Source organism: Pezoporus wallicus, unplaced genomic scaffold, assembly GCF_028554395.1.
Source record: "Pezoporus wallicus isolate ANWC-B61680 ecotype Strahan unplaced genomic scaffold, APGP_CSIRO_Pwel_v1 contig_6401, whole genome shotgun sequence".
Taxonomy (NCBI): Eukaryota; Metazoa; Chordata; class Aves; order Psittaciformes; family Psittacidae; genus Pezoporus; species Pezoporus wallicus.
In genome coordinates, this window is record NW_026638608.1 from 2,027,515 (window position 1) to 2,049,846 (window position 22,332).

Sequence of the window (22,332 nt, forward strand, 5' to 3'; positions counted from 1 at the left end):
GTACTAGTAAATGCCTCTACTCTAGACACAACCCTCGTACAAGAGACACAACTGACCAGCCCAGTGAGGGGACAGGGAAAATGCCAGTCTAGAGAGCACCAAAATAGGCAGAAAAGGGTCTTGTTAGCTGAGATTTTGCATGGTCAGGAGGTGGGTCCCAGCATGGCTGCTGGGAAGACACAGGTCTCCCCTTCCCACTGCTATTCCCTATGGACAGATCCCAAACATAGCTGTGAAATACACCCTCTGCACTGGCAGCAATTACCTTGGCAGAAGAGCTTCCTAAACCACAACTCAGCAGCTAAGTAGGCAAAGCAAGGATGGGAACTCAAACAATTAAAAAGAGAACCATGTCAATTCTCACTTGGTGAGAATCCCACTCCACAACACTGAGATCTGACCCAAGCAGCTTTTAGCTGCTAATACATCAATCAAAACAAAGCAAACGAGCTGGTAATGCCACCATCTCTCCTACCAGCACCTCTGACAGATCATTCAGGTTTAAAAGTACAGAGATTGAAGCTCAGGAAACGCTGCTTCCTACACATTTTTCAAGTGATTTTCCACATTCTCCCTTTTTCCTCTAAGCCCCCTAGACTGACACCTCCCCTCCACCTCAGCTAGACTGACAACGTGCTGTCAATCTAAAAAGCAATACATTCTGTAGCAAGAGCCAAAATCCCTGCACAAAGGGAAGCAGGAGAAATGGTAAATATAGGCGAGATTAACTTCAGCTCTAAGGTTGACCCCTGAGCTCCAAAACACAATTTGCACAGAAGGGTTCAGACAGAAATGCTATTAGACTGACCTGATGACCAACCTGGATAAAGTTCCCCTTTCCCTTCCTATCTCATCTCTCTAGTGAAGTATCTGGCAAGACACAGATTAATCTATTCTCATGAGCAGCTCAGGCTCCTGGAGGCAGAATGAAGATTCCTGCACTGTTTAGAGGCTGAGTTAGTCTCTTGTTTTACCTTTCCCACTGGAAATTAGGATGCAACCTAAAAGCAATGTCAGCCATGCTACAAAGTAAACCATTGTGCACTAATGAGATGATCTATCCAACTGAAGAGAAGATTTGCTCTTCAGGCATCACCGGCTACTTGAAGGGGTAAAATTTTCCTGTTAAGAAATAGCTTACCCAAACAATCTGACCTCTTGAAAGGGTAAATCACCCAGCATGTGAAACACCAGAACCACTAACAGTGCAGCCTAACCAGAAAGACTGTAACAAGAATCGCATAACAGTGCCTCTGATCCATGACCTAACCGAAGTACCAGAAACAGAGATTGAGAGGCAGGATACACTGAGTGCCAGACATATAGAGGTTGCAGGGAGGTTTCCTTTCATGAGCTGTTGTCCTCGTTTGCCATTACAGGGAGTTTTCCTTTACTTTCATGAGCTGTTGTCTTCGTTTCATGTTTTCAGCCTCACACAAGGAGAAAAGGTTTGGCAAGAAGCCTTGTTGCACTAGACAGCAACTCCAGTCCACTCCTGGACATCTGGAATGGGTAACAGCATCACAGCATCCCGTGGACATGGAACAATTACTGTCCTCCATTGTAAGCATAGTCGGCCTTGTTGTGCATAATCAACTTGTTGTCCACAAAGTAAAAGCTGTCTGAGCGGGTCTCGTACGGGTTTTCAACCATCAGCCGGACTGCAAAAGAGAAAGCTCCGTTACATTCACATGCCTGCCACACTCCATCGGACAGCACAAAGCCAGAGTAAAAAGGACTCTGCCACTGCTGGATTTACCAGCCTGATGATGCTCTGCCCTACCCAAGTAAGAGAAGCAAACTGCTCCTCCGAGCACGCTTCAAAAGCTCTGGCCTGCCCTTTCTATTCTTCTATTCACAGGACAAGTGCTGTCAAAGCAAACAAAGTGGGATCAAGTAATCTCAAGCAAGACTACCTTATAGAAGCTGTCAGAGCCACCAGTGGAGCAGAGCAGCAAAGCAGATGTAGCAATCTCAACAAAAGAGTGGTGGCACTCCCACATGTACACAGGCAGGTACAAACCCTGTGCCTCCTCCTGCTCTGAGGCAGCCACACAAAGCCCCACGTGCTCCTGCTCCATTCACCCCCCGAGGACAAATATACCCTGCACAGTGTGTATTTGCAGAGATCTTGGTAGGCTCAAAAACACACCCCTCTGAAAAGAGCCAGCTCTGTTCCAAAGAAGACTCAAGTCCTAACAAGCAAGTACTGAAAACAGATGCGTGGTTACTAAGACAACCCCTTTTTCATTGTTTTACCTTCTGGGTTACAGTTATGCATCAGGCACATCAACCCTCTGACTCTGATCAGCTCTTGTGGCCTGTGACTTGACGTTGTCTGAGGCTTACATTTTCAAAGGAGACTTTGCAGCACAAATCTGTAATCCAGTCAAGATTACACACAGCCTAAACCTGGAAGCTGTATCTATTCCTGTCCCACACATCTCAGTCATTTCTTTCACAAACACAGGGAGAAAATGAGCATATGCACACACACACAAAACACAATTGGGTGTGGGAAAGGAGATACTTACTAAGGTCTTCTGAGAGCTGTGGGAATTCATAAATGTGTTCACATGTGTTCCTGCTACTGGGGATGCAGAAGCCAAAATCAAAATCAAAGTTCTTCAGCAAGCGATCTCGGAAGTAATGTCTCTCAATCATTCGAAAGTTTGACACTGGTTTTTCTCCCACTGTAAATTCCACTCTGTAAGCAGAAAGTAGGAAAAAACAGCCAAGATGACTTACTTCTCTTCCTATTGGGAAGAACAGAGCCTTGGACAGAGGCTACACAAGAATCCAACAGACCACTCCAGAGAGACTTTGACACTTGTAGTGTCAGATGGGCTTTCTCTAGTCTTTGACTCAGTTTTGTTATAAACTGCCAAGTGACACTCTGTAAACACCTGATTCTCCCTTCTTACTACGAACTCATACTCACGTTGCACCAACAGTCCGAAGGCGAAGAAACGCTGGGGTGAACTGGTAACGAACAAAGCGGCCTGCGCTGGCATCCAGTTCACTGCTGTCATCTTCATCCTCCTCATCGTGCTCTGGAAAATGCACCAGCTCAGAGTTACCCTGCTAATAGCGGACACATAAGGTGATACTGGCTAGTGGGTGTAACAGGACAAGCTGGCTGTTACTGAGGCACTGAATGCAGACGCATTTAACAATTGGTGTGAGACTCATACTGACACCAAGTAATAAAGAAAAGATCTGCTGTGACAGTTAGTGCAGCCTTGGTGGCTTTGGAGCTGAAACCACCCTTCATCTCACAGGATATCCCTCCTTGAAACTGAGAAAGCACATCAAAGGAACTCTGTACCATAACCAGCCAACAAGGGAAGATCTACAGCTGATAGTACTGCCCCATCTCATAGTAAATACTTCACACTGCAGAAGTAAACTCAATGCCATGCTTAAAGCAGAAGTAAATTCAGCTGCTATACTTCGAGTAGTAAACTCAGTGCTATGCTTAAAGAAAAGGAAATTAGTCACCAGGACACACTGAAGGACCTTTCTGCTTCGTTTGCATGGGTCCTGCCTTGCAACTTCTCAGCTCCACAAGTGTCTCTAGCCTCCCTGCAGTGGTAGCACGACATACCTGAAGCAGATGGCTTTGCAATTTCAAACAACACTGTTCCAGTTTCAAGGTCCCGAATCTTAAACCTGGTGAAGTCAATGTTGTAAATGTTGTCTTCAGGTTTGCATAAATAATCTAGAAACAAAAGAAAATGTGTTGTAACGTTTCAAAAGATCTCTGAGCACTTACCAAAAGGATTTCTTAGCCCAGCCCGTTAAGATGCGTACTGCAAGTTCTTTTGCAGAAGCTTCATGAAAGCTGACCAAAACCGATGCAAGAAGAAGAAAGGCCGTTAGGTACCAGGTAATGGAGTGAGAAAGGGAGGCATCCGGACGGAAAAGCAGAGCTCAGCAGCCCAGAGCCCTGACTCGAACACCGGGAGCTGCAACAAAGCTGAGGCAGGAGCGCACCGCGCTGCAGCAGCGCCTGCCGCTCCCCACGCCAGCGCACGGGCCGGCAGCACCGCCTGAGCCCCGCCGCTCCCGGGTCTTTTCCCCCACCACAGGGGCCCACAGCCCGGCTCCGCGACACCCTCCGCGCCGGCCGAGGAGGGGGCTGACGGGGCGGCGCCCGCCCGGAACGGCGGGGCCAGCCGAGGCCCGGCCGAGCGCTGCCGGCCCCAGCTCCCCCTCCCCGGGCCCAGCCCCGCACTCACTCTCCGTCACCCGGCACAGCCCCAGGACGTGCTCGGGCCGCACGGTCTCCAGCGCCAGCAGCTCGGACTCGGTCCATGGCGGCCGCGGGGCCGCGTCTCCCGAGCCGCGCCTTCCCCGCAGGCGGCTGAGCGGACCCGCGGACCCCGGCGGCGGCTTCTTTTCCGGCCCCGCCGCCGCCGCCCTCGCCTTCGAGCCGCTCATCGCGCCGCCGCCGCCGCCAAGATGGCCGCCGCCTCCCTCGGTAGCTATGGGAGCGAGGGGCGTGCCCGCGGCGGGTCAGAGGGCACGGGCGCTGCCTAGCAACGGGAGCGGGCCCCCGAAGCTAAGCGCGGCCGGACGAGGGGGGGCCCCGCCGGCCGCAGGGCCCCGGCCCCGAGCAGCTCCTCCGGGGGGGGGGGGGGGCCGGCAGCGGGACAGGCTGCGGGCTACCCAAGGAAGCACAAAACACAACCAAGAACACCCCCGGGGCCAGCAGCGCTCCCCCCCGCCGTCCCCGGCCCGCTCCTGTTTGCCAGCCGCGGAGCAGGGAGGCGACCCCCGGCCCGCAGAGCCCCACAGCGGCTCCCCGGGATCCCGCACGGGTAATTGCAGAGGGCAGGCATCCCCCAGAGAGCCCCGGGCTTACCGGGGAACGAGGGGAAGCACTGCCGGCAAGCAGCCGCGTCAGCAAGGGGATGGCCCGGAGCGCACACCCCACTGCTGGAATGGGGACACCCCAGTGCCTGTCCCCAGTGAGCTGGGGAAGGGGCAGGACCGTGTGCCCCAAGGAAGGTCACCCATGGAGTGCCAGGGCCCTGCCAGGCCCTCCCTGGGTCAGCCAGCCCCAAGCCGTGCCACCCCGACTTTGTGCACCCCCTAAGCACACACTGGGGACAGTGGAAGATGGTGGAGGAGTCTCCTACGCCTGGGCAGAGGGATGGGGATGTCCCACCTGGAATCACTCCCAGGAGCACCACACTGAGGAAAGGAACCCCTTCTTCCCCAGAAAGGAGCAGCCGGGCTGCCCAAGGCACTTAAGAGCTGCAGTCATCTTCAGCCCTTCAGGGAACTGGGGAAGTACAAGAAACATCTGCATCCTCTTCCCAGACTCCAGCCAACGCGCTCAAGATGACTGGAAACAGATTCAGAGCAGTGGTTAGTGACGTTTGCTGCTGCTGCTGCTGCTGCTTGTAAGCAGCACCCGCCTCTACTGCCAGCCAAACAAGCCTGTTCCCAAATCCTCCTTGCTGTCCTTCCATCCTGCGCCCTAGGAAGCACAGACCAAAGACCCAGAGCAGCTGCTCTGCAGAGGGCCAGGGTCCTTTGTCCCCTGTGATCAGGCACCTAGAGGAAGAAGGTGCTGCCTTCTAACTGCTCCAGCCCCTCCCAACTGCCTCTGACGCAGCTTCAGGCTGAAAATGGGGCATCCTGCACAAACCTCAGAAAGCAGATTACATCTCTGGCACATCTCCTGACCGAAGCAGGAAGCACAAGGTCCGCATCAATGCTCTTAAAAGCCACCCAGCTTGCACTTAATCACCCAAAACCACTGGCAGCAGCAGCGTTGGGTTGGGACGTTAAACTGCATCTCGCTTTGCAGTGCAACCAGCCTCCCGCTGCCCCCAGCACTGGAAAAGAGGACCCAGCTCACCCAAGTGACAATATAACTCTGTTTATTTTCCTTCAGTGCACTGCTGGTCCCAGTGCCAGGCAGTGGATTTCAGAACATTCCCTCAAACATCCTGGGCAAATTAACAAAAATAAAACTGTCGCCATGTACCAAAAATAAAATAACCCACCCCAAACCTGCCTCTTCCCCCAAGCCAGTTCCCTGCAAAGGCAATGCAATCAGAAATAATCTGTGCTTCTCAGCCAGGGCCCGAGCTTGCTGCAAACAAAGGAAATGTCACTGCAAGTTGTGATAACACAAAGTAATGGACAATAAGACTAAAACCCCCCTCTTAAAACCCCTTTGTACTGGTGACAAGTACAGATGGAGATCTCGCCCCACACTGCTTTAGCCTTTACAGACAACTCAGACCGGCAGCTTCAAGTAGTTTGTGGTGTGTCCTTAATGCCAATAGCACAGGCCAGTTCCACGAATCCCAGCTGGGCAGCATGGAGCAGTGGGACCGTCTGCCAACACTAAAAGCTGCCACGACAACAGGACCCAAACATCCCTCTCACCTGCCCAGCATCACACAGTCCTGGTGCTGCCTCCTGGCATGAAACACAAACCTGCCTCTGCTCCCACAGGCTCTGGGGCTGTCTGACCAACCTGGCTCGAGTGGGAAAGCCCTGAACAGTCCCCATAGAAACCAGGAGAAATTCAAGCCCTCACTTGCCATCAAATTCCAGGCACAGCTTCCCTCCAGTGCCCCAGCTCAGGAGCAGTGTGACAGAGCTGCCATAAGCAAGCACATCCCCACCACGTGTGACCGGGAGCAACTCCAGGTCAGAGCTCAAGTGCTTCCAAATTCACTCTCCCCAGTTAAACTGGCTCAAGCTGTACTTTGCCCCTTCCCTTGGAATCTCCATCACACAAACTCTTCAGCAGAGACCTCTGATGTTTGTAAAGATGATTCACATTTTCCAATCAGCCAGCACTGTTTCAGGAGGGAGGAAAGCAAAGCACTTGTGTTTCGTTGATTATTTTTTTCCTTATTTTTTTAATTTTTTTTTTAAATAAAGTCCTTTTTTGGGAAAGAAAAAACCAAAACCTATCAATAACTTGCAGTAGCATCCCACTGATCAGACTGGGGACAGCACCGTCGCATCCCTCCCCCTCCCGTATCTTCCCCCCAATCTCCAAAAATAGTATTTAATATACAGCAATAAACTCTGAGCAAGCCAGAGTCCCGGAAGACATGGACCTGCTTTCACCTCTCCTATCCAATCCAGCACCGTTTCAATGTGGTTGCTACTATAACTCCTGCGACAAATCCATTCGGATCCCAGGTGATACACACATGCCCCAGACCCGCTGGGTGCAGCACAGGAGGCCTATTTGTGTAATCACGTTTCTGAGCCTTCACAGTTCCAGCCTGGTGTTGTGTGTGTTGAGAATACTTGTCTGAGCCTATATGGGACTAGCCAGTGAAGACAGACTGGTGGAACCAGGCTGACGGTTAAAAAAGCATCCTGGAATTGTATTAAACTTTGGCATTTGTTGTGGAGATGCAGAAGCGCCAGTAGGTATATTAGCTCAGTGCTGGCCCAGATCCCATTTCCCTCGGATTCTCAGCAAGGATATTTCCCTCCCCAGCACTTAAGTGCAAAAAGCAGACAGATCTCTCCCACATTTGAGCACCAAACAGAGCCTGAAACACTTGGTACCTCACAGCTGCTCAGAATCTGTCTCGCATCAAGGGCTGAAGCTGCTCTGCTGGTCCTTTCCCTCCTCCTGCTGTTTTCTATCAAAGACAGGCCTGTTCAGACTTCCCATACAAAGACACTTCCCTGACTGTTGCTGTCCTATTTCAATTTAAAGGCCAAGGGACGAAGCACAAATCTCTGCTCCTTGCTCAGACCCAAATGGCACAGAACTAGGCCTCAGCAAGCAAGTCTGAGGGGCAGTACCCCCCAGGCCACAATCTACACCCAGAAGCTGTAAGCACCACACCAGGACCTAGCCATGACTCACTCAGCTCTGAACTGCACAGACACGCAGGCACCGGAGTGTCTGGGAGCTCTCCATCCTGCCTCCAGGAGCTCGCTGGGGGAGACCAGACCTGAAGGAGCTCTTCCAGTTCTTCCATCCCCTGCTAGGTTTTTCTTCCCACTGATCTCAGAGGCTGGAACCAACAATGCTCACTCACCATTCTGTGCTTGAGCTGTGACCTCCAGAGCTGGCATCCAGGGACAGTGGGGCAGTCCCCAGCTGATCACAAGGGCAGGGAATGCCTGGCCCTTGGGAAAAAGAAAAAGCAACTCAGAAGCTCCTTAAAAAAAAAAAAAAAAAGGAAGCTTCTTCAAATAGACTTTTATTCAAAGCCTGAGACAAAAGGCACCAAAAAGAGAAGGGAATTCACTTGGCTTTCTGCTCACTGCCACCTGGGATGCTCAGAAGGGTCACAGATCTTGTTTCAGTCACACACACAGAAGGAGAAAATGGCCCGGCTTAAAGATACAAAAGGAGGGGCTGATGGGGGGTAATGAAAACAGGCTTTGGAACCGCTACACTGAGGTTGTATCCAGTCCCAAAACATGATCCTTAAAATTGCCTTATCTGCCCCTTTCTACACAACTGCTCCATGAATCCAGCCAGGGTCTGTCCTGAGCCAGCTCCCCACTGCTGCGCAGGGACACACACTTCACCTCCCTGCTGCTGGCAGGAGGCAACAAAGCACACACAGGCTCACTTAAACCACACCTTGGGTATCCCCTCAAAGCACTGGAAAACTACAGCCAACCCAAACCTTTCCTTTACCAGGACCAGGTACCTCATTGTACACCCATCTGCCTGGCTTGCAGATGCTAGACAGAGACTGCAAGGGGAGTTGGCCGGAGGATGCCATTCTCAGCAAGGTGCTGAGCAGTTATCCCCTACCATCCTCCCATGTTCCACATGCTTTGTTTGAAGGCTCCTTGAGGCAAATGTGTTGGGAGGGGATGGACCAACAAGGAAAACAGCCCATAGCGCCACAAGAGGGTCAGGAACCACCCAAACACCAGCTTTGTAGTGACAGAGATGCATAAAACCAGAGCCAAAACAACTAAATTGAAGCCATGAAGGCTGAACTCTTCCCCCTCCCTATTCTTATTCAAATAAGACAAATTCATTTGAACTGAGCAACTGGAACACAACAGTGCACACTCGGCAGAGCACTGCTTTAGGGCAGCTGATGGCACCAAATGGGTGCCCTGGCTGCCAGGAGAGGCAGGGATAAACTACCCTAGAAAACTTGTCTGACTTTTGCACTCCCAAATTTACGCCTTTTCTCACGTCAGGAAAGGTGCAGAGATTACTGGGTGAGCCACAAGAAGCTGAGTGATACCTTGCTTCAAAGATGCTCAAATAAGATGCAACCTAAAAGGCCTGGAGGATAACAGCTCCTTACAGAGAGGCTTGCTTTCAAGTCCAGGTTTTTTGCTTAACAAATCAGCACAGCTCATGCTTCTCAAAACTGATAAAAGATCTAAATGTCTCTTGTGCTCCAGATACAGCAATCCCCAAAACACTGGAGAATCTCTGCAGGCATTGTCACCAAACAAAACAAAGCTCCTATTTTGTGTGAGTTTTATACTTACCAGGATTTTAACAGCAGCTAGAAGATGAAGCAGACAACTTCAAGCTTAAAGCCTTTTCATCCTAAGGTTTGTTCTTAAGATCTGCTCTCTCTAAAGCCTGTCTTCTCCTTCAGCCGTGACAGGGACCCTCTTACTTCTCCCAAACTGGCTGGTACCACTTGTACAACTGGAGAGAAGGTAATTAAGGTCCTACCGCCTGCCTTTTAGCTCAGAGACACAGAATTAGGGTCAAGCTTACAGCAGTGATGTACGAATCAGAAGAGCAAGGTTCAGTGACACTGCTGCAGAGAGCAGTGCTCAGACACCTCCTGTTCTGGAGCTCGGGAGCTGACAGCTTGTATCACAGCTTGAGGGTTAGGAGGAAGTGAAGGCTTCAGCTGCTTGGGCCCAGCAGAGCAGGAGGGCTGTTCCTCCAGTTTCCTTTCTGCAAAGCAGGGAATTCTGCTGTCCCTTCTCAGCTCAAAGGGCTGAGCCACTGCAGGGGATCAAGCCCAGAAACAACTGCAAGGAAAACTCAGGCTCAGGGAAGAGCAGCAGCAATGAGGACACCACTCAGTGCCACTGCTCTGGGCAAAGCAGAGAACAGAGACAGCACAAGGTGAAGCGTTCTGTGAGCCTGGAGCTCACCAGCATGGAAGCTGACCTGCAAGGATCCAACCCCACCTGGGACAGATCCTGCTCCAGCACACAGAACATCTCCCTCCTGCCAGCTGGAAGTGCTCAACGTCTCAGAGGCCAAGAGCATGGGAAGGCAGCTCCTTGGGGCCTGGAGCTCTGGATCAGCAGGCACAGGAATGGCTTTCACTCCTGCTCAGCCTCTGTCAGGCAGGCACAGGCTCTGCACAGGGAAACAGAAGCCTCTTGCAGAAATATCCCTGGGGGAAGCTGGTGACCTTGTCTCCAGTGTTCTGCTCCCTTCCCAATCTCTGGAGGGCATCAAATCACCTTGCTCTACAGTACTGAAATGTTGGACATCTGCCCCTTCACTACAGTGATGGGCAAAAGGCTGAGCTACCAGAAGACACTGAACAACTCGCTGCAATTCTCACCACTGCAGGTAGCCCTGGTCCCTGCAAGGAAATGAGAGCTCACAGGGAGCATCCATGATGGTGGTCCACTGTCCTACAGCACAGGTTCTTCACAGTTACAGGGCAGGGAGCTAACTGTTAGGAAGGTCAAGGAACAAAGCCAGAATCTCCTCTCTAGGTCGCCTCTTTCTCAGCTTCTTTCGAAGGAGAGGTCACTTGATAGGGCAAAACAAGGGACTGGGCTTAAAATGAAACCTTTGAAAAGGATAATAATGGAAACAAAAGCCATAATCAATACAAGTGCATCTGATCAGACGCTAACGTCAGCCTCTCACAGGCTACAGCAGAATCCCTCTGCGATGGATCTAACATTACAATTGCCAAGCTAGGAAAGTCTCTCCCAACTGGTGCAGCAAATCAGGCCAGATAAATCCCTCTGCTCCTGGCACAGCTTGCAGTCTCAGGAGGGAAACATCTCCACAGAGGCTGAGCCGCTAGCCGGAGTCTTGGCATCTTTCTGCAGGCGAGTACCATACATCGTGTTGCACACATTCAGGGAGATGCTGAGCCAGGCTCTGTCCTCCACCGTTGTTAGTCACCCCACAGCACCACACCACTTCCACGCTCCTGAACAAAACGTGTACTCAGGCCTGGTTTTAGGAGCTGCTTCCCTCCTTAAGGAACCGTATTCCACCCAGCAAAGGCAGAGGTCTTTCAGCACATGGCTTTCTCTCAGTCTGGGACATGGCCCAGAACTGGAAGCATCAGCTTGCAACAGCCCAGTACAGACAGCCAGGGCTCAGTTTACTCTGGGATGCCCCAGGGAGGATCAGAGGCTGCACATGGTGCGAAGGGGAAGGCGAGGGCCTCGCTGCTAGCTGGCAGGGGGAAGGTAATCTCCCTCTTACCTGGACCTGCTATTCATTCCAAATGAATTTTTTTTTTCTTTTTTTCCTTAAATTATGAACAATATGGAGAAATCAAAAGCAACCGTGTTTGGTCCAACTCCTTCCCTCCCAGCCCCTCGGCTGATGCTCTGTGGGGCTTGCTCTCACAATCGGCAGAGGCAGAAGAGGGTAGGAATGAAGACACCAAAGGCCACCAATATAGGAAACATGAGGCTGCTGTTGTCCGAGGCATAGGGGTTTGGTGTGCGTGGGCCTGACTGAACCCGGTTCTTATTTGCCTGTTTTTTAACACTTGAGCCATCATCATATTCATCTTCATCATCATCTTCCTCTTTTTTCTCCAGACCTGGGTGCGGCTGCAGCTTTGGAACATCTGTTGGACAAGACAAAAGGTTGCAAGGCGGCAGAATGCAACATGGGAAGTCACCCGAGTCACTGCCTTCTCCCCTCCCTGACCCAACATGGACAAGGACAACAGGGCACCTGACAACACATCAACACCACAGCCAGAGCATCCCCCCTCACAGAGGCTCACTCCGCTATTTCTTTCCTCCATGACACAAGAGCATCCGAAGACCCAGTCTGCAAAGAAAACGACAGCATTCCACCCCAGCTATATGTTACACAGCAGAAGTTACGGCACAAAAGCACACTTGGAGCATACACAGTCAGGTACCACAGCTGCTCAGCGAGAGCTAGTCAAGAACAAGCATTCGCTACCTGCAGGGCCTGCAAACAGAGGTGCAAACAGAAATGGGAACAACCCTTTTCACAAATGGTCCTACCTCACATCACTGCATCCCCCTTAACCCCAGCCCTATCAGAGCACCATGGCCCAACCCCACTCAGACCCAGCCCTCTGAGCCTGGAGCATGAAGTGCAGGTCCCCACACGTCAAGGTTCCTCCCAACTGCAAGGTTAGGCACCAGATCTTCAGCATCACTTGGCAACTCCTGACCAATAGTAAAGCAAACTGATGCTTTGGTCAGCACAGGGTCCTAAACCTTCTCTGCTTAGGACCTAGAGGAGCTCCAATACAGGCTTACAAAGATGGTGATGGAAGAGCAAGGACGTTATTAGCACTCCCCACTGCTGTGAAGAGGAACTGATATCTCTGGAGAAAAAAAACACTGCCTTGTCCACAAGCTGAGGAGACAAAACGAAGTTCCAGGTAAGAAACACTTAGCTACTAGCTAAAAGATCTTTGTGAATTGCTTGTCTGCAGGGCTGCTGCTGTCATGCAAGGCCAGAGGGAATTCACCTGTAGCTCTAAGAAGCATTCCCTTCTTCTCTACCCTATACACAGAGAGTCTCAAACCACAGTGGTTTTTTTTCCTATTGCAAAAGTGCACAGCTTTGTGCACTTGGAGGAACAGGAGGACCCTATGCACCTATTGCACTCTGTGGGAACTTGCTCACAGAGGAAACATTTTTGGCAGAGGTGGGTCAGCAAGAGCTATGATCTCATGGTCTGAGAAGCAACAGGCAACTCTCCAAGGGCAAAGAGCCTGCTGGCTCAGAAACTGTGCTTACCTTCCACTGTTCCTTGCAGGATATATAGGGCACAGATTTTTGGATTGTCATAGTAGCCCTAGAGAAAGCACAGAAGGAAATCACTGTTGTGGATCTGAGACAAGAAATACTCTCCCCCCTTACCATCACCTCTTCTCCTTCAGAAGAACACAGCCTGCACCACATGGCTGGGGAGGAAGGGGAAAAAGAAGCCCAGGGCTCTGCACAGAAAAAGCTTGTTACCTTTACAAACTCAATGTGGAGCTTCCCTGTGAACGTGGAAACCTCTCCCTGGACACTCAGCTTCCCCTTTTTAATACTCATGGGAATGATCTCATCATGAGCTGTGCTGTGTCCAACTCTGTCAAAAATGTCCAAGTCCTTCACCACCACGTGGCCATTCAAGCGAACATCAAACACCTTCAGGGTGGAAGAAATGACAGTGTCAGGACGGATTCAGGCATGATGGTTGAAATGGGAACTCAACAGGAAAGGTCTCTGCCTGTTATGCACCCAGGACCAGAAAGCACTGTAGCATGCACTGTCCCACCACACATGCTCCACTCCCTTGGGAAGGATTCAGAGCCCAAAAGCAGCCAGGTAAAGACACTGAAGCATTAACTTTGCTTTCAAATACCCTGAAATCTGCCTCCTTCTCTTAAAACACCCCCTTCATCTGCTGTTCAGAATGGAGGACAGCACAATTTTATTCTGGTTTGTTCATACTTTTTTTTCACATCTTCCCTTCCACCTACTGGCTGAGGACCTGCTCCTACCACCGCAGGGTGCTGGGGCACACCACACCCTAGGGAGTGAAGCAGTTTCTAACTAACAGCCTGCAGCAGAGCAGAGCAGAGCAAACAAGCTGGTGAAGGAAAGGGTTTGAAGGAGGTAAAATGCCGAACTGCTAACCACATCTGTGAGTTCAGAGTGAAAGTCCTCCTCAGGGCTGTAATGACTCAACCTTCACTCAGCACCTGGGGAATCCCAGCACAGCCACATGAAGGAAGAGGAACCAAAGATGCCTCAGCCCTTCAGTTTAATGTGAGGCTGCTTTTTGCATCCATTCTGTAAGCCAGCCCCACCAGTTCTGCTCCCTGAAATACTTCTCTGGCAGGAAAGCAGCACAGTGCTTAAGGAACAGGGCTCTAAGGAAGCTGATGGAGTCAGGGGAAAGCCAGACTAAAACACACACCACTTCTCTCCCAGTTCATCACAGGACTTTGAGTTCTTTGTGCTTCTGCTTCCACGTCTGTACATGAGGGATTTCAGAAGTGACAAGGATTATTCTTCTCTAAAGAGCAATAAAGAGGGTTGAATTTAACTCTTGTGTTTTCAAGATCAGACTGAACCAGGACAAAGTCTTACAACGTTGGTGTTTGAGTAGGTTATTTAACCGAGATCACCTCCCTGATTTAATCTGTGCAATACTTCCTCCAGCACCAGCCTGCCCTCAGGTCAGGCACAAGCACTCAGGAAAAAGGCAAAAATGACTTCTCAAAGCCTGAACAACCTAAAGAGATCATAAAGCTCTAGTGCTACTTTAGTTGCCCACGTTTGAATGCTTTGTAATGCCATTTTCCAGGCCAACTGTATGGAATGTGGAAGACAGCTCGAAGTTTCAGAGCCCGTGAAAGCTCTGGGACATAAGTTAACCATTAGTGCCTTAGTGCCTTCCTTCACTCCTTTCTCCAGCAGGCGAAGCAGCAGAAGCAACCTGAACACACACAGTCTTAGCCAGGAATTCGCATCAAAGAGACAAGCAAGGAGCTGTTGCTTACCTTCTGTTGAGACTGTGCAAAATAGACCTCTGCAAACTTCAATACCAGCACATAGTCACCCTCTTCTTTGATGGGGACTTCGTAGCCAAAGGTTTCCTCGTTGTAACGCTCAGTCTGGTACAGAATCTGATCTTCTGCATTGGACCTCAAGATTGGCAGCTTCATACCATAGTCAGAAGCTGGGTTTCAAGCACAGAACAGTGAGAGGAAGGGTTAATCTGAGGCACATGGAAGACACACTTTATGCAGATACCCTTGGAGTGCTTAACCCTCAGACCTGTCTCCCCTCCTTGCTCTGACCAGGAGGAGGCACTACCGGAGCTGAAGCAGAGGCAGCCAAAGCCCCAGAACCCAGGTCCTGCAGAAAACCAGATCTGGATCTGCTGCAGTCTCAGACACAGCAAACATATTTGCACAGCTTCAGAAAGAAGAGCCTGTCTCACAAACAGGCTCTGAGCCAAAGGACTTGGCCATTGACTCCTGCTTCAAAGAGGAAAACCACCTAGAATATTTTTACAAGCTTTTCAAATCACAAGCTGGGTACAAACCCAAAACAGTCGGTGTAGGACTGACTTGGCTCATTCACCCAACAGATTTGAAGTTAGCAGTCGATGGCATCAGGTTTTAGATGTGCGAAAACCTCGGGAATGGCAGAAGAAATGGAATTTTCTGCCATGAATGGAAAAAAAGCATCAGACATCTTACAAAACCCCTTCTTCTCACCACATCTACGCAATAACTGCCAGCTTGCAGACAGGAAGGAAACAAGAAAGATACCCGAAAGTTTCAAGAGCACCAGCAGCTCCATCAACTCAAATGGGCGCTGCCTGCAGGCATCTGAACAACCCCCTCAGAAGGGCCCAAACAACATTCCCAAATGGGACAATAACTCAGAAAATAACAGGAATAATAACATTTGCCTCTTCTCAAGTCCTTATTGCACCACCTCTAGAGCAGCCCTCAAAAGGCCTTAACCCAACTTGCCATTTTGTTATGGCAGGGTTTCTGTACAAATCGGTGCAGGCCTCAAGAGCTCCAAATCAAGTAATTCCTCAGCGAAGCAGGGGCAGGAGGGAAGACTGTGGCCACTGGCACTTCGAGCAGGGGAAGCTGATCCATACCAAGTTCTCCGCTGACACTTGCCACTTCCACCCCATTTCCATGGGAACAGACAGTGCATCAGCAAGACAAAGCAAGGACTACAAACCCAGCCTACGTTGCCAACGATGGAGCCAATGCAAATGAGAGGAAATTAATGCCAGTTCTTGGTCTCCTGTTTCACTCAGGCAATCTCCTCCTTCTCTTTACCACTGGGAGCCAGGCACAAGGACTGGAGACTCTAATCACCAGCAATTCAGAGGTGAAAAGTTTAACCTGTCCTCCTCCACAGGTACTTCTGGCCGGCTACAGATTACAGTGACAGCAAACCAAGGACTCCACAGTAGTCAGCTCCTATTAGAGGAAAGCCTGCATAGGAAGAAAGTAACTAGAAGGTAACTGGAGAGAAAGACCTGTCACCTGCACATCACAGGCCTGTTGACAGAGCTGTGGAAGTGAGCTTGACTTGACAGTGCTGGATGTGCTGAGGTAGCTCAGCATTAAGCTGCGACTCAACAATGTTTGGCACCTGGCTGCTCTGTAATTGCCATCAGCACATTTTGTCCTCCAGGGCACAGCATCTGAACTGAAGCTTGAAAAGAAACCCAGGGTTTAATTTGCCCAGAAATGCTACCCCCTGGTCTCACTTCCTCCCAGCCAGTATTTCTGCTGTAGCCATTACATGCCTATCAATACAGAGAGGAGCCCGGACTAATGTGAACAATGGTGCAATAAAAAGCCATTGAGGGAAAAGCAGCTGAGAGCTCAAAGGGGTAAAGTCTCCTCTGCTGTGCCTGGCACCACTGGCTGGAGCAGGATTACTGTAACAGCCTGGCTGCCCCCAGAGGAAGGGCATGGCAGCATGCTTCAAAAGACAACCCTTTTTTCTCCTCAGCTAAACCCGAATTGTTCGAGTCCACAATGACATTCAAGCCACACATGCGAGAAGTCTGTAAAGGGAAGCTGACCTACAGGGACCAGGGCACTTTGTGTGACTGGAGTGCCTGCTTCCACGGGGGTAAAAGAGCTCTATGTAAACCGTGTTCATATTTAAATGTGACCTTCGCTGTATGCACTGCATCCCAACAGCTCTCCATTCAGGATGGCACTCCTGCAGGGTGAGCAATGGCAGTCCCAGCTGTATAGCACAATCTCACCATCCTACACAGAAACAGGGAAGGTCAGACTTTAAAAGTCAACAGCTCACCTCCCCTGCACTCCACCACCCACCTATAACTGGCAGCAGGAGCCGCTCAGCACTGCTTCACTTTCCAATGAATTTGCTAATCACCTCAGTTCCAGTGCACCAGTTATCAGAACCACACCAAATTCATCCAACCGGAACAGTTTCAGAGGAAGTAGAATGCAACCCAAGTGCAATATCAGTTCTCCATCCTGTCCTTACTGGTAGGTATCAGATTTTACTGATTCAGTAGCTAGAGCAGCTGATCAGACCCCATCTACTTCTTCTTCCGTCCCTGCCCTGCTCCTGAACACTTGCCAGGACCGGAGCACCTTCCTCCTGCCCTGCTCCAGCACCGGGGCTGCATCGAGCAGCCCGCGCCGTGCTCCCCCAGGCTGGCACCGCGCTGCTGGTGGCGGGCATCAACCGCACCGTGAGCCAGGCTGCGGAGAGCGAGCAAAGCCTGTTCTCACCTTACCGACCGCTGCGATCCCGCAGTGCAAACTGGGGTCTTTCAGTGGAAAATGGGAAGGAAAAAACAGGAGAAAAGAGGCTGCACGTGCCCGGTTTGGCAGCCTGAGCGCTCCCGTCGCCTTTTCCAGCCGAAATTCCACTCCAGCCAGCGAGGAGCCACTTCCCCGCCGGCATTACACAACCCACAGCCCGAGGCAGGGAAAACTAGCCCTAAGCCCGCAGGGCTCATCCCGCCGACACCGCAGCCCTGGGCCCGCTTGTAGCCGGGCCCAGAGGGGGGACGGGGTGGCCGCGGTCCCGGCGGGTGATAAGTACCGTGCCGGGGGATCTCGGCCTCGCTGTCCCCCGGCAACCCTCTTCGTCACGCCGGGCCCGAACGACGGAGGGAGACCCTAACCGGACCACCGCAGGCCAGCGCGGAGACCCACTGACCCTCCGCGGCGGGGCCAGGGCAGGCGGGACGGCGCCGGCTGGACGCGGGTCCCGGACCCCCGCCGAGGCAAGCGGAGTGGAGCTGAGCGGACACAGAGAGCGGCCGCACCGACAGCCCCGCCGAGGGCCGCCCGCGCAGCACCGGTGTCCCCCCCCCGCCCTCACCTCGGCCCACGCGGCCCTCGAGCGGGTCCTTGCGGAAGTGGATGCCGTTCACGTCCACATGGGCATCGCCACCCGCATTGACGGCCCAGACGACGCTGTCGGCGAGGCCGCCCGCCGCGCCCCGCAGCACCGGCGGCAGCAGCAGTAGCAGCAAGGGCGGCAGTAGCGGCGCCCCGCGCGCCCCGGCGCCCACCATCTCGGGCTCCCGGCGCCGCGCCCGCCCCTTCCTGCCGCCGCCAGGGGGCAGCCTAACCCGCTGCCGGGGCGGAGCGCGCAACAGCCAATCGACGCGCCGCAACACGAATATTAATTTCTTGTCCGTTTGCAACTGGGTGACCGCGGGCCTTCATTTGCATATTCATAACCCGCCAGGCCAATGGGCGGCGGGAGCGGCTGAGCAGGCTTGGTTGAGAGGCGAGGGGACGGCGGCGTGCCGCTGCTGCGGGAGCGGAGCGGGGAGCCGGTTCCTGCGAGCCGGTAGTGCCCAGGGCCGGTACCGCCCGCCCGGGGAGTGAAGCGAGGGTAGAAGCGGCTGCCCAGGAAGGGGCGGCGGGGAGGGACGAGGCTTCCCAGCGGTGCCTCCGGAGCGCGGCGAGCTCCGCTCAGCGCCGCACGCCTGAGGGAGGAGTTCCGGCCCCTCCAATCGGGGAGCTCCAGCGCGGCCGGAGCGCAAAGCGCTGTGGGACGGCGGCGGGAAGCGGGGAGCCGGTCGGTTGCCGAGGCAACGGGCGGCGCTGCGGAGGGAAGCAGCGGAACGGGCCCGGCACCGGCGCGTCCCCGCGGGGTTGGGCGGAGCTGCCCGGCTCGGGCACGGCCGCGGCGTCTGGGGAAGCGGCTGGGAGCGGAGCTGCCGGGGGGGGGGTAGCGCCCCGTTAGAGCCCGCTGCGCTCCAGCATCGGCTCGCTGCCTCGGTGCTCTCCGCCTCTGCCATGGAGCGTGGGAAAAGGCAGCTGCCGGTGAGGAGGGAGACCACCTCGGAGCACTATAACCTGCCTGGGAGGTAAAGTCTGTGAGGGAGGAAGGAGGGGGGCTCCGCGCTGCCCCGTTCCTCATGGCACAGGAGAACTTCAGATTCAGCGGGGATTTTTCTGGAGGACATTGGGGAGGGCTGCAGTGAGTGAGGCAGCACACAGGGGAGAAACTCCCGTCGTGGCAGGGGAGCAAATAACATTTACCTCCGAATCTGCCCTTCTGTCTGATCTTGGTGTTCCTCAAAGCCTCAGGCACCAGGCAGACCCAATGTCTGCACTCCAGACGCCAGCTACATTAACTGCAGCTGCTAATTCCCAGTTACATTAATTTGGGTCTTCCACAATGCTTTGCTTTTGGAAATAAAGACTTAGCGTTGCAGATAGAGAGTTAAAGGGGTCTGTTGGTTCTGTAACACACTTAGGAAGTCTCTTAACAGGACACAGCCTTGGAGAAGTGAGCTCAGTTATGGGATAAGCACTCACCCCCTGCTCCCCAACCTGCTCTGACCAGGCTGGAGTGAGCCCCAGAGCATGTTCCTGCCGCTTTAACATCGGTTCTTGGGCTTGTGGTATAACGGGGCCAAGGCACTGCTGTGCTCCCACAGCAGCATTGCAGCTCCTGCCTTAGGAAGCCACATCCAGTAAAGCAGTGTAAAATGGACACACTCGGCACCTCTCCAGATTAAAGCCACCTCACACTGGTTCCTGGCAAATCATCTGTGTTACAGACCCCAGCATCTGATCAAATCCAGACTAATCTCCTGTATCCCCACTGTGTCTGTGATCTGTTGGGGGTCCCCCAAGTTCAGTTAGCAAAGGAGTGCAAGCAGCCATGGCCAGAAGGATGCTGTCCAGTTGGCGAGGCTGAGGGAGGCCTCATTAGAGCTCATTTGTACTCATCACAGATGATCTTCCCTAACATCAAGATTTCTCAGTTTAAACTGCGATGTGCTGGGGTCAGGAGCACAACTTCAAAGCATGTAAACACTTTGTGTGTCATCAGGCTACTGCCATGAGTTGCACACACACACACACAGCAGCAGTGGGGGCTCAAGCACTGTCTGGGCAGAGCCTGGCTGGAGCCCTGGTGAGCCTCTCGGTGAGCTGGTCAGCGGGAGGCTCACACTGGGACCTTTGCTGCCTTGGTGGGCACAGGGGCCGTGCAGGCAGTGGCAGGGGCTTCATTACAAACCCAGCATCAAACTGCTCAGCCCAGTCCAAATGTGCCCGTGAGCAGGAATTCAGATGTGAAGGGACTGACTCCCTAACATTTAGGTATCGGCAATGAGCCCTCAGCTGAAGGAGCCTCTTTGGCTCCTGATGGGTTACAAGGGCTGCTGGGAGCTAACCCAGCTCACCCCTGCCTTTGGGCTTTCGCGGCTGTGCCAAGCCTGGGGTCCCTGTCGAGAACATCTCATAGCAAAAAATCAGCAGCACTCCCTTGAAAAGAGAATTTCCTTGAAAGGAAGAGTTCCCCTCCTTGAACAGAATGGAAACCCACTTCCTGCTCTGTACGAGGACTCTGCCTTTTTAGAGGGCAAGTCAATGAGTGTTGCAATACCTCCTCTGCCTCCCCTGTCACAGCATCTTCTACTAACAAGCCAGGATGCTTATTTCCCAGGAATCAGCAGCCCACCATTAAACAAGAGGGATTAACTGAGCATCAGTGTGTGGGGAGGGATCGTGGTTGTGCTCACAGGCACAGGAGGAGCACTTGTCCTGGCTCCCACCTGGCCGTGGCCGCTGGCAGAGGATGGTGAACATGCCAGTGGCTGCGCCCACAATGTCCTACACTGCTGCCCCCGACTTGTTACTTGTGAGCACCAGCAACCTGATGCCAGCTTGTGCCCGGGATGTCAAAGGCTCTGTATCCTGTTACTAATCCACTGAGCCATCGGTCCCTTGATGCAGGCTGCATTTACACCAGTAACCTACAAGCGAAAGGCTCAGGGTTGTCTTCTCAGTCCTTTGATCTCTCACCGTCCCCTGCCATCTGAGTCTTGAATCAGCCCTGCCTGGTCCACCTACAGCCCTGATCCTCCACCACCAGTGTGGGACATGTGTACTGCGTATTAGACATTTCCTGCAGGAAAAAGGGATTTGGGATGTCCAAACTGTGACTTGGGAGGTCCAAAAAGAGTGGCGGAGATGTGTGGGTCAGAAGCACATGCGCCTGAACCACATGGGCTACAGGGCCCAAGTGCCCAGAGAGGACTGGCTCTGCCCTGCCATGTGGAGCTATTTGGAAGCCTCCCTGGTCCCAGGATTGGAGATGAAAGCAAAAGGATTATCTCTGGAATTAGATTATTTAGACTGGAGCTTTAATCTCTGATCCTGTCTGCGCAAGAAAATAGTAAAACTCCTTGGGATTATTTGGGCTTTGTTGTACAAGTCAAACCGCACTTGCAGCAAGAGCTTCTGCTGGAAGGATTGAAAAATGAATGCTCTGGAGACCTGCCTTGTCTGACCTGTTCCCTGTATCCTGGTGAGACCTGACATGTTATTCGGAAGAGCTTCCAGCTTTCCTTGGAAGTAGCTGTGGCTCCAGGACTGCCTCTGCAATGACACAAAGGTGCCCTGCAACCACCCTTCCCCTGGCTCTGGTGTCCCTGTGCTTCTTGGGATTACAAACACAGCTCTGCCATGGTACAAATGCAGGGATACCAAGGGACACTGAGTGTCACTGATCCCCACAGGCTGGCACAGTCACTCTGCTGCACGCAGCAGTGCTGTCCTCTTGCTCTGCACACACGAACATGCATCTTCCTTGGTGAGCTCCACGGTAAGTGAAGCACATTTGTGTGCCAACACTCCCTATGGCACACACAAGCCTGCACAGGTCTCTCCCCCCTGCCAGTATTTTCCTAAGTACATACATAACTTACTAGGACTCTGGACTCTGTTCAGTTCATCACCCTCATCTCCTAAACACAATACAGCTGCTGTACCAATAAACGTGGAGATCTGTAAATACCCATTTTCCTATTTCTTGGCTCACACCCACATTTCCAAGACTGGACCAGCTCCATAGATACACACATATAGTTTGCATACACCCACTTGCAAACAACTCTTCTGCTGCTGCACTCCCATGTACTTATCTGCATTCTCTGCTTTAATGCGCACACACACAAACCTTTCCCAGTGCACATGCCTGTGCAAACACGAGTACACACACAAAATATAAGGAGAAACAGCTTTTCCATTGCTGGGATATGAGCCATTGCTGCAGTTACAGTGGTTGGCACAGCAACAGGAAAGCATAAGAGAAAATCCTCCTTTGGGACATGGATTTGTGGACCTTGAGAA

At 52.4% G+C, this 22,332-nt stretch overlaps 2 protein-coding genes across 2 annotated transcripts; both read right to left on the reverse strand.

Annotated features, from left to right (window-relative positions):
• Window positions 1-1,373: 1,373 nt before the first annotated feature.
• UNC119B (unc-119 lipid binding chaperone B) lies at window positions 1,374-4,480 on the reverse strand. The gene is made up of 5 exons (XM_057411342.1): window positions 4,242-4,480; window positions 3,608-3,721; window positions 2,942-3,053; window positions 2,535-2,707; window positions 1,374-1,661 (listed from the first exon to the last, which is right to left on the reverse strand). The coding sequence occupies exons 1-5, from the start codon at window positions 4,441-4,443 to the stop codon at window positions 1,549-1,551; spliced, it is 714 nt and encodes a 237-aa protein (XP_057267325.1). The 5' UTR covers window positions 4,444-4,480; the 3' UTR covers window positions 1,374-1,548.
• A 6,257-nt stretch (window positions 4,481-10,737) lies between these two features.
• Window positions 10,738-18,325, reverse strand: MLEC (malectin). The gene is made up of 5 exons (XM_057411486.1): window positions 18,053-18,325; window positions 14,701-14,879; window positions 13,163-13,339; window positions 12,941-12,998; window positions 10,738-11,780 (listed from the first exon to the last, which is right to left on the reverse strand). The coding sequence occupies exons 1-5, from the start codon at window positions 18,246-18,248 to the stop codon at window positions 11,551-11,553; spliced, it is 840 nt and encodes a 279-aa protein (XP_057267469.1). The 5' UTR covers window positions 18,249-18,325; the 3' UTR covers window positions 10,738-11,550.
• Between the last annotated feature and the right edge of the window lie 4,007 nt (window positions 18,326-22,332).

Bases quoted from the DNA above. Each gene is read 5' to 3' on its own strand.
- MLEC (XM_057411486.1), bottom strand. From the start codon at position 18,248: ATGGTGGGCGCCGGGGCGCGCGGGGCGCCGCTACTGCCGCCCTTGCTG. The intron at 12,999-13,162 runs GTAACAAGCTTT...TGCTTTCTCTAG, and splicing joins TCCACATTGAGTTTGTAAAG to GGCTACTATGACAATCCAAA. The intron at 11,781-12,940 runs GTAAGCACAGTT...CTTGTCCAACAG, and splicing joins CCTGCAAGGAACAGTGGAAG to ATGTTCCAAAGCTGCAGCCG.
- UNC119B (XM_057411342.1), bottom strand. From the start codon at position 4,443: ATGAGCGGCTCGAAGGCGAGGGCGGCGGCGGCGGGGCCGGAAAAGAAG. The intron at 3,722-4,241 runs GTGAGTGCGGGG...TTTTGTTTCTAG, and splicing joins GCTGTGCCGGGTGACGGAGA to ATTATTTATGCAAACCTGAA. The intron at 1,662-2,534 runs GTAAGTATCTCC...TCTCTTTTGCAG, and splicing joins ACAGCTCTCAGAAGACCTTA to TCCGGCTGATGGTTGAAAAC.